This window comes from Sparus aurata, chromosome 10 (genome assembly GCF_900880675.1).
Source record: "Sparus aurata chromosome 10, fSpaAur1.1, whole genome shotgun sequence".
Classification (NCBI taxonomy): domain Eukaryota; kingdom Metazoa; phylum Chordata; class Actinopteri; order Spariformes; family Sparidae; genus Sparus; species Sparus aurata.
The window spans coordinates 16,237,617-16,249,342 of NC_044196.1; the positions used below are offsets into that span (position 1 = coordinate 16,237,617).

Sequence of the window (11,726 nt, forward strand, 5' to 3'; positions counted from 1 at the left end):
AGAAGCTCAGTTTGGCGGTTGAAGCTGTGACCTGTACAGGGAGGATTACAGGAAGATGAAACTTAAAGCAGTTGGAAAGTTCCTAAGTCTAAGAAAAGAAAGCACATTCATAACTCCAGGCTGTGAACAGTTTCATGTTGATGCCCTCTGGTGTCCAAACTGTGATAGTTTTTAGTTCAGCTAAAGTTCATTTTTAATTAGGCATCACTAAATAACCATAATTTTTTCAATCTGTAGATCATTCGCGACCCTCTAGACCCCTGAAATGCATCAGCTCTCTGTATATAACCTTTATTGAATCCAGATCCCAACATGTGTGAGATGAAGATCCTGTGATAAAACAAGAAGCACAATTTAAGTTGGAGCGTCATGAACAGAAATGATGCGTGAGTGAGTGAGTACAATCATTTTCCAGTCCTTAAAGGAGAACTTCGGTCGATTTAAACATGCAGTTCATTGCTCAAGCTACCCTTGACTTGCCAGTACCGAAGACATGAACACATTTGGTCCAGCCATTACAGAGCTCCGTGAACGGAGACTTAGCATTGAACGCTAACAGCATGGGGTCAGAACTTTACACTGTGTTTTAAGCGTCTTAACATGCTCCACATCTCCCACCAAAAGTTATGCAACATCAGCAGACACCTTACAAAACAGCACTGTAGCATGTATGACTCAAAATGAATAAAAAAGTAGTTAAAACAGTGTGTTTGTGCAAGGAGCTACTTACCTGTTTGTTGACATCCGTGTGTTCCGGTAGCTAGACCAAACTAGTCGGTTTTTTTTACACATGGTAACAATTATGCTTGCTTCCACAGGATATATTGAGATGTGGAAATGTAGTTTTTCCCAATTGTATCAAAACATGCAGAAATAAAACATTTTAAAACTGTATTTCTAGTGATTGACACAGTAATCCGGTGGTTCACCTAAAAATGAAAATTAAGCCATGATCTACTAGCCCCCATATTGAAGTCCCGAGGGCTAACGGAGAATTTCTTTTCTTTTTTTTTTTTTTTGGTGCTCCATTTTCTAAGTTCTAAAAAATACATATGAGGCTATATGATTGTTGCGATTTAATCTTCTGATTTCCAGGAAATATAAACATGTATCTGATTGTATTGAGAGTTGTACTGAGTCACAAAGGGTGAGAGTCCCAAACCACTGACCAAACATTCTATTATAGTGTTAGCTGAATTTGAACTATATTAAATATACACATATATATGCTCTTTTTATTTCAGAACTGTTTTAATTCTGAAATAAATATGGATTATGGACTATTTTTATTTTACAGGGGGCTGACAGACAGCTGCTGCTGCTGCTGCTGATGTTGCACTTGGCGTATCTGTTCGACCGACATGTTTATTTGAATTATACTCTGCCTCATTGATCACCATGATCTTAAAGTTGGAATTATTCTCCACCTCAGTTCTTGGCTTTCTTTTAACCTTCTGAAAATGGTGGTGGATCATCTGGCATGAACATAACTGTCTTCTGAAGGCCGTCACAGGCTCAGTTTTTAGGATTTTTTAAGCCATAAGCATCATAGAAATCTTGAATTTGGAATGAATCCGCTGATATCAAACATGTCATGCTAGCTTACTGGGAAAGGAGCTAAATATCGCTCCATTTCACATTGAGGTCCACAACCTCAATGGGAAATGATTACTTAATAATAACTTTCAGTCAGCACTTAATGAGGGATGTGATGAGGATGAGGAACCTGCTGCTGCTCAAACTGAGAAACTAGATTCATGTGAACTGAACTGTGCTCACCTTTCTTTTGAAAGAAATGTGCGAGGATTTGTCTTTCCTCTCCTTGCTTTCTTTCCCTTTCTGCCTTTTCCTTTCATTTAAGGTTTTGCTTTCTCGGGGAAAGACATGTTGATGAGCAGCAGCCACTCCGCTCGTTAAGATGTTTGGAGACGCATCTTCCTGCACCTGCAGCTGCAGGGGTGGACTGAACCATTATGTATTGTGAGGGGTGAGAGGGACCTCAGACAGCCTCCACTATTTTTTTTTTATACAGAGTAAAGTCTCTCATCCCATTTATTCTGCCAATTTTAAGTTAGTTATGACACTAATTACTTAGATATAGGATAGAATATTAAAATAAAAACATTTTTATTTCAGGCCTTTCGAGGGCCCCCTCCCCCATTGGGGCCCTGGTAATCAGCCCCACTTTTCCCCCCAGTTCGACGCCCCTGCTTCGACTTGAGTCACCGTCCTCGAGGTGGAAAGGGGAGGAGAGGTTGTTCACGATGGCGCTGGTGAATTGTAGGGCGAGTGGAGACACAGGCTGTGTCCAAATTCAGGGGCAGCATCCTTCAAGGACCCATCCTTCGCCGCCAGCAAAGGCAGGGTCCTTCAGAGAGACCTGCAGGCAGCGTCAGCCTGTTGTGAAATTGGACGGTCTACCCTTCGCAGCATTTCCTGGTTGCGTCACCAGATGTTCCCGCCCCGACCCGCACCTCAATATTTCTGGTGAGGTAAGGTCCGCGAAAGTGACAAGAAGAGTAGTTTGAAAAGTTTGACTGTCGGATCTGTTTGAGCTTCAGGAATTCCTGATTTCCTTTTTAATCCTCGTGCTTGTGGAGGAAGAGTAGAAGCGGCTCTGGTTTATCTCGGGCTGAGAGGACCGTGGAGAGGTAAACCTGTTATTGAACCCACAGTAATGTTATCATTATTATCATTATTAGCTAGCTAACAGTATGGGCTTATTAACATACCGATACATTACGTTAATGCTGACATGTAAACTGCTGATCGCCACATATGGTTTTAATTTATATTTTAAAGGCATTGTATTTAAAATGTTCGGTAGATAGTTTTGTTTGTTGTAATTTATTATGATTATGATTATTATAATTAGAGTATGAAATTATAATTCTTGCCTCTTTCTTAAAACATTCTTAATGACATTACAGCCATCGATCGAGTCAGAACTGCAGACCCAGTTGATGGACGATGTGGTGGACAGAGGAGACTGGACCCCCAAACACCCTGAGTACCGACCCAGATGATGTCCCACTGACACCATCCAGCCCAGCAGCACTGCAGGGACTCCTGCTCAGCCTGTTACTGTCCATCATCTGTTACTGTTTTACTATTGTTTTTAATAATAATTATTTTTGTTAATAGTTAATAATAATCTGTAAATAGTTATTTATGCTGTAATTTTGTAAATAGTCGTAAATGTTAAGACCTTAATAATAAAAGAAAACATTCAATCCCTTGTTGTCCCTGAAAAGTAGCACTTGATGCCGTTTGCTGTTATAAATTGTACTTAAGCTTTAAATACCGAATGGAATAGACAATGTGTAACAATAAAACAATATTGTATTTAATGAGTTATATAAAATGAACAATTATGAACAAATAATTTAAAAATAACTCATACATTTAACTAAATAACAGAAATAATGTAAGGATTGTCCTCTGGAGCAGAGATTAGCCTCTCCATCCTCTCTGCAGCCTCATGTCCTTCTTCATCCTCCCTCCTCGAAGCAAGAGAAAAGGTAAACTCAAGATCACATTAACACAGGGATGCAAAGATTTACAAAAAGTGACATCAGGACTGACAAATCGGCTATTTATTATTCATTATTATATAGGCTATTATAGCCATACTCCCGTCTAGCCGGCGGAATGTTTCGCCCTGTGAACAAATGTTGTTCTGACTTCGGACAGTGATGAAGCTTCTCTGTTTACTCCCTAAAACACGATGAAATGTGAAACACACCAAAGAGTTCTAATACAGCAAAATAATATAATCATAAGGATAATAATCATAAACATAGCTCTTTATTCCAACGTTATTAACTAGACTTTACATGGATCACAGCCTGATCTAAATCTGTTCATCTTGGTCCATTTATGTACACGAAGTAAAACGAGTCTATAACATCTCCGCAGTCACAATACGATATACGATATAAGTCAACCTCTGAACGTCTAATGGTTGAAAGTAAAAGGCATTAAGCTGAGCATTACCAACGTATTTTAACTGATATTTTGAGGTTTTAAGGTCCCTTGAAGTTTAACATATCTGGCGTTTGACGCTCAAATGACTAAAAACGGAGTATAGACCCAATACTTACACTTGAATGCGAGATCTGCGCCACTTGAGGTCGCCATTATTTATTTATTTATTTCTTCTCTTTAGGCGCGCAATGAATCTTGGGCAATTTGTAGCCGCGAAGGATAGTAGCGGTGTGTCCTCCAGAAACAGGCAAAAGAAGGAGGCATTTGTGGGGAGCATTTGGAGCACACTTTGAATTTGGACAGGCTTCGCGCGGCTTAGTGACGTAATTGCACTTCAAATACGCACTCCGAAGGATGGTGCCCCTGAATTTGGACACAGCCTCAGGTGAGCGTACAGCAAGGACGGCATTTTGATTTCAGAGGTTGGGGGGACACAAGTATTTTTAATAAAAACTCTGGGAGAAGCAGCCGCTAGACGTTTCTCTGTCGACCCCAAGAGAGTGAGAGATTGGTGAAAAAATCAAAGTGAGCTTCAGCGTCTGTCCGAGGAGGACAGCAGCAGGGTCAGGCTGCCTGCTGGAGGGAGGAAGAAGGCCAGCGAGGAGCCTGAGATAAACATGCGGGGATGAGTTATCAGCAAACAGGCACGCCACAAGAGAGTGTCCCGCAAAATGATCAGGGCGATGGAGAAACAAATGTCCGCCACCGTGAGTGACAGCAGAGATGAGGAGTTTGCATGTATTAAACGCCTGGTCTGTTAAGTGACTAAAAAAAAGAAATAAACGACCCAACTATTATTTGGTAATTTACATCCTGGTTGCACTTAATTACCAAACACACACACACACGCAATCACAAACGCACATGGACACTGATTCAAACATTAATGTCAATGAAACCTCTGATATTACAATCCTTCTAGCTGATGTGACCCAGACAGGAGTGGCAGATTAATAAAGACTTCTGAGGGGTATTGCACAAAACTAGGATAAGGGATTAAGCCGGGATATCTTGGTTATCCTGGCTCAATTTATCCGTGATCCGGTTGCACAAAAGCAGGATAGGGGGCAGGAGGATATGTTATGGTATAAGTTACCATGGAGATTTATTCTGTGGAGCTAGCGTGCTCCAGACCAGGCTAACAGCCAGGCTAAGATTAATCCTAGTGATTCACCTGTATTTCCAACGTCAATCCTGTGAGAAATTAATGTGTTTTACAGCATGTCCATGGTCTTTCTAAGTATGTTCCATCATTTTAACTATCCTGCATTTTCATTTCATTTAAATCTGTTGGCTGTTTGTAATTGCAACAGTCTTTTTATATTTATTCAAGTGGTAGTATTATTACTTGGGCCAAGTATTAAATTGCTATGCTAATGAAGACTGCTTGTCAAATTGCCATCAGAGATTACATAAATATGTTTTATTGCAGAAATTGAGATTACAAAACACGGCTGATGAAGTTGCAAAGGTGTTTTCAATTAAATATGTAACGAGGGCAATATAGTATATATAGGTCCAACTCCCATTCAACTGTTCCCTCTTCATAATGGCTTGCCCTTTTTTGGATGATGTACTTGATGAGGAAGCCCTAATCCTCAGACGAGCATTTAGGCGTGAAAGAGTCTTCCAGGACAGGTCAGACCCATTGGCCTTTGGCGATGACCATCTCATTGAGAGATACAGATTCTCAGGTGATGGACTGAGATATTTATGTAGGCTGCTGAGTCCAAAAATACAACACCAGACTGCACGAAGCCATGCTCTCACTGTGCCACAGATGGTTTGTGTTACATTGAGATTTTTGGCAAGTGGGAGCTTCCTTTATTCTGCTGGGGATGCAGAGAACCTCAATAAAGGAAACATTTGCCGCACAATAAGACGTGTTTGTCTGGCGCTGAAGTCATTAATCAACATATTCATCACCTTCCCTGGCCACAGAAGACCCCTCCACATCAAGGAGGAGTTTTACAAGATTGCAGGTAACTTCAATTTCAACATGCAACCATTAGTTTCTACTTTGATCAGTCACAGTTGGATACTCACTATTTTTTGTTACAGCTTTCCCCAACATCATTGGTGCAGTGGATTGCGCACACATCAGAATCAAACGCCCCTCAGGAGAACATGAGGGAGATTACATTAACAGGAAATCCTTCCACAGCATCAATGTTCAGGTAAGAGTGATTTGTGGATACTATGACCTACATAAATTATGCATTCTGTGCATTAAATGACCTTAATAGGTTACAACTTCACATTTCAGATGATCTGGGATGCTGACTGCCTTGTCAGCAATTTAGAGGCAAAGTGGCCTGGCTCAGTGCATGACTCCAGAGTCTTTCGGGCTAGTCCAATTTACCAGAGACTTTCACAAGGTAAGCCAAACATTTTATTTGTACTGTAAGCACATTGGACATCATGAGTGTTTAACTCTGCCGTGTAGTTTTCTAAATGATATCTTGCATTATCAGGCGAATTCTCTGGTGTGCTGCTGGGAGACAAAGGCTATGCCTGCGAATCATTCCTCTTGACTCCCCTTGCGGACCCCCAAACCCCACCACAGCAGGCCTACAACCATGCACACACCAAGACAAGGGCTCGAATCGAGATGACCTTTGGCATTCTGAAATCTCGCTTTCAGTGCCTGCACCACCTGAGGGTTTCCCCGGACAGGGCCTGTGATGTAATTGCTGCATGCGCAGTACTGCATAACATTGCAGGCCTAAGAAAGGAGAGGCCCCCCCGAGTGGCTGTTGATGTTGTCTGGGAAAATGCTCCCATCTTCCCAGACAACATTAATGGCAGACTCGTCAGGGAGCAATATATTGCAAGTTTTTTCACCTAGTTTTTGGATCTAGCCTATCCTTAGTTAATAAAATATCTTGAAAGTTACTGTGTGTGCGCGCATTTCATTTAGCATTGGCGGTTATTTTAAATTCTACTTCACATTAATGAAAAAGGGAGGACACCACAATGTTTTCTAATTGAATTTTTTTTTTATTTGGCAGTCATTTTTCTTGGTTGCTTGGATCCTAGAATAGAGAGAGCAGAGGCAACAAAGATTAAAACACTGTATTGCAGTTATGGTTCCTGTGTGCACTGAAATACTCACTTCTCTTTCTAGTTTCTGGATTTCCAAGTGCAGTTTCCTCAGTGTTTGGGGTTTGATCTCAAGATCCAGCTCCATTTCTTGGAACTTTCTCTTTTTTAATTTGATTTTAATGTCTGCCAGCTCTATCTGTTTCTCCAAGTGCTTAGAATACAGTTTTCTGACAGTTTGTGAAGTCTGTAAATGAAATGTCAATTAGCACAGCAGGATTTGTGCATAATGTAGATTTACTTTAGCCAATACTCACAATGTTACCAGGCTGCTTGGGGGATTGTGCAGCATCTGGGTCCTGTTACACATATTTTGTATTAGCACCACATCACTGACTTCAGATCAGATTAGTCACTGGACTAAATAAGCCGGATATTTCCATAAAATTGACATACCTCAAGCCTTCTGGAGTCCAGTGACACAGTCTCCTCATCTGTAGAAGTACATTCTGCAGCTGCAGATGTGCCTTCCCCCTGCCATATACATACATGTATTGAGAGAACTTGAATTAAGATTTCACAGGACATACCACATCTGTGATTTCAATACAATGTACTAACCGGATCATCTTCTGGTGGCTCCAAAAGAGTAACCGTGTTCCCAGACACTGTAAGGAAATCCAAAGTTAGACAGTATAATATATTTATCTGATTGTGTACCATGTGCAGTATGTACCTTGGATGAAGTGGACAGTTTCTGCGGCTGGGACAGAGTCTGTTACTGTCCCTCTCTGGACCCCCTCCATCACTGGCCTCCCTTTATTCAAATGGAGTGCCAGCTCCTCTGCTGGGGTTGTATCCTGGTTTGGGCCGCCCCCTGTGCCATTTAACTGCTACAATCATACAGACGGTCAACATGTCAGCAGACACCTAATCTATTCACCTCAGTTGTTCACTGTTATCTACTTTAAAGTCCGTGTAAACCAAAATCAGCCATTTTCTTCTAAACACATTAAACGGGTCATAAATGTGTTTACTTAAAACATGTAAAAGCCATTCGGCCATGTAGAATTTAATTTTGGAGCTAGGCTCACAAACTGTTTTTCAACATTTCTGTGTTCAGGATTTAATGGGCGGGTCAGAAATCATGCAAATCATGGCCGCGTTAGGTAACGCGGCCATATGATTTGCATAAACCCCGCCCTGCTGCGGAAGTGGTATAAATACGTTCAGCGCATCGGCTTCAGCGGTTCTCCCACTCACTCTCCAGTTTCGGATTGCATTGCTTACAATAGTTTGCAGCTAGCTAACCAGCCAACCAGTCAGCTAACCAGCCATGTCTCCTCCACATCGCTCTGCATCTTTCCTGGATGCCACAGTGTGCAGGGTGACTGCGCTGTTAGCTTATTTAAGTTTCCTTCGGATGAAACGTAAGGAAACGGGGGAGTCCATTGACGCTGGTCAACTCCGTCCCCGGCTTGCATCCTCTCCTCCGCCAACGAGGAGATGTGACCGCCGCTGACACTCTCCGTCCTGCTGACGGCGGGTCCCACCGGCATGATGTGGCCGCGCCGCAGCCAGCCCTCCGTCCCGCTAACGGCGGGTCCCACCGGCATGATGTGGCCGCGCCGCAGCCAGCCCTCCGTCCCGCTGACGGCGGGTCCCACCGGCATGATGTGGCCGCGCCGCAGCCGGCCCTCCGTCCCGCTAACGGCGGGTCCCACCGGCATGATGTGGCCGCGCCGCAGCCGACCCTCTCCGTCCCGCTGACAGCGGGTCCCACCGGCGGTATGTGGCGGTAGTATCAGGGCCGCATTATTGGTGAGCCGTCCCAGTGTGAACGGATAATCCGGAGGCGTGGAGCGAGGGCGTGTCAGTCTGACAGTCTAACTGCACAGGTCCTTCACTCAACTAAATACAGAGAAAGCAGCGTTACATGACCGAACAAAAGTAACGTAGTAACTATAACTGTCTTTAGCAACTTATATGAGGAAAACAAATACCACAGCTGTATGTGGAGAAGCGTCTGTCCTCCTGTCCGTCCCCTCCCTGTCCTCCCGACTCTTCCTCACATTTCTGCTCACAAAACAGCGTCTGTCACGCTTGTCACAAGAGTGTTTAACTCACAGAGTGTTTGACGAAAATAAATCACCGCGACCGCCAGCCCTCCTGACCGAGACTTAAGGAAACTGTCCCCCAGAAAACAGCCTCCGTCCCCGCGAGTGACAGAGTCAGACAGCGTCCTGTTTACTGATGGTGATTATGTATAATTATGTAATTTAGCGCGAAAAACTTCACTCCGTCACTTTCCAGGATGTTTAGTGGGTCAGGATCTCAATCAATACATGTTATAACAGCATCTATATGATTATAAACTGTCCGCGGGTTTAGATAGACAAGGGGAACACCTGGGGAACACCTGGGGAGACACCGACGTCATTAACATGACGTGTAGCCCCCGCCGCATGGGCGTGGTTCCAGCGCCTCTAACTGACACGCCCCCAGCGTTTCACAGCAGAAAGAAGTGCTTGTTTTTCCATGATTTAGAGACCTAATTTTATATACTTAACAATTTTTTTAATCTTTCAAATTTGGCTCAGTGGTCAATGATACATGTTTCTTTGGTGTGACAAACTCATAACACAATTTTTTTGCCGCTTTACACGGACTTTAAAGTCACTTACCGGCCTGCAAAATGTTCTTGTATTTAATCTTGTTGGCAGGTTATTTTATAGCCAGACAAGTTTGTTCTTTATGAAGGAGAGGGAGATAAAATAGATTAAAACGTAACATGAGAAAAATAGATTAAATCGTTTGCACTTAATCATACTTTACATTTCAACATGAGTAACATGCACTTCTACTTGCCAAATTTAAAGCAAAGTGTACAACAGTTGATTAGTGGACTTTTAAAGTAACTCCTTTAGTCCTTTAATTGTAGCCTTATTATGACAGTTCCAGTGGAGCACTGTTTATTAATTGTACAGTTTTGAACTACTTACGCATTAAGCCGGTCCACTATTGTCTGCCAGGCTTTCTCTCGTTCTTTATTTATGGCACTTGTATTGCCTTTTTTCCTTATAATGTCTTTCACATCCTCGCAAAACTCCATAAGGAGCTCTTGCTCGGCGGCCGTAAAATAAGACGCACGACTTTTGTCCATGTTTCCATCGGTGATTCTGTGAGCGATCATGAGGTCTATTTAAGTATGCCGTGAACACGCACTTATCCTGACTATCCACACCTGGCTTGACATAGCCGCACCTTTTCATCCTGGCTCGGCAAACATGCAACCAATTAAACCAGGATGCGCCGAGCAGACTAGATCAAGCCGCGCTTGCTCAGTTATCCTGGATATCTTTATTCTACTTTTGTGCAATACCCCTCTGGGCAACTAGCAGACTGGTGTGCAAGCAAGCAGGAGTGACAGCGGGGACGGCCAATCACACAAGAAACGGCAGAGCCAATCGAGGAGCTTGTGGGCGGGTCTAGACTCAGGGAAACGGGCTTCAGCTTGAGCGGCCGTTTTCTGCTTGGTCCTAGTGCTTGATGTGTCTCTGTTAAATAAAGCGTAACATGGTTTTTGGACGGTAAAAACTGCAGGGGACCAAAACAGCCTTTTAAAAAAGTGCAGGGGACATGTCCCCTGTGTCCCCCCCCCAAAAAAAAAATTACGTCTGTGGGTAGGAGTGACAGTGTAAACGTCCAAGGTTGCTTAAAGAGGCTTGTTTTGATGAGTTGCATGAACAGAAATCTGGGCCTTTTCACTCAGGTTGCTGCTGACAATCAAATCTTGTCAGACTTCACAGAGGCTTTAACTAATGCTAACCAGCTGCTGCGTCTACAGGAGTGAGTTGTCTTTCTATCAGAGGCAGTCTTTGTCAAACCAAGCACAGCTCCTGCTTCACATTCACTTGTTAACTATACAGTAGGTTGTTTTATCATCACATGAAGGGAACATTATCTGGACAGATAACATATTAGCTCTGAGTTCAAAAACTGCTGACTGTGAGTATGTTTCCTGTCGTCTTTGACACTCAACTCTATCATTCAGTGATAGAGGGTCAACAAAGACCTGTTGCTCTTGTCTTCATCACTGCATTATGAAAGTGACAACACATTGTAGAACCACAACCCGAGGACAAAGCTCATTTCAGCTCTCAAGCTTTAAACTTCAAATATTTATTGGTTCAACAACTTCATTCACATAAATGACATTCTCTTAAAAAGATTCAAAACTGATATTTTACAGCTGAAGTCAAAAAAAACCTTATTAACAAAACATAAGAAGGATATAAAACAAGTATTTATCAGGTTATGATGACGGTTCCTCAGATACAGTTAACACATTTTTTTTCCCCTTAAAAATAACTTCTCTTCTGCTGTTCACCTGTGTGTTGACTCCATTTCATTTGAAGACAAATACAAGCTGAACTTGTTTTTGTAATACCACTTGTTTTCCGTGCACATTCCACACAGGTCAGTTCACATTTGAAGTTAAAGGAAAAGTTGACCCAAAAATGTAAAGAAGTCATTATCTACTCTCCCCTGTTGTCCATGGAAAGTCGGGTGAAGTTTTTGTAGTTCACAAAACATTTCTGGAGCTTCACAGCAAAACGGCACTGTAACATTCTCCTCAACAACTGAAGTAGACGGGGACTTGTTTGAAAACTTAAAGCTACAGTAAACAAAATTGA

At 42.5% G+C, this 11,726-nt stretch overlaps 1 protein-coding gene and 1 long non-coding RNA gene across 2 annotated transcripts; one reads left to right on the forward strand and one right to left on the reverse strand.

The window, feature by feature from the left end:
- The first annotated feature begins 5,376 nt into the window (after nucleotides 1-5,376).
- Nucleotides 5,377-6,835, forward strand: LOC115589398 (putative nuclease HARBI1). The gene is made up of 4 exons (XM_030430239.1): nucleotides 5,377-5,969; nucleotides 6,049-6,164; nucleotides 6,254-6,365; nucleotides 6,462-6,835. Exons 1-4 carry the CDS (start codon nucleotides 5,537-5,539, stop codon nucleotides 6,833-6,835), a joined length of 1,035 nt encoding a protein of 344 aa, XP_030286099.1. The 5' UTR covers nucleotides 5,377-5,536.
- A 326-nt stretch (nucleotides 6,836-7,161) lies between these two features.
- On the reverse strand, nucleotides 7,162-7,817 carry LOC115590517 (uncharacterized). Its single transcript, XR_003985761.1, has 3 exons — nucleotides 7,766-7,817; nucleotides 7,651-7,697; nucleotides 7,162-7,563 (listed from the first exon to the last, which is right to left on the reverse strand). It is a non-coding gene; the product is annotated as an uncharacterized LOC115590517 (long non-coding RNA).
- Between the last annotated feature and the right edge of the window lie 3,909 nt (nucleotides 7,818-11,726).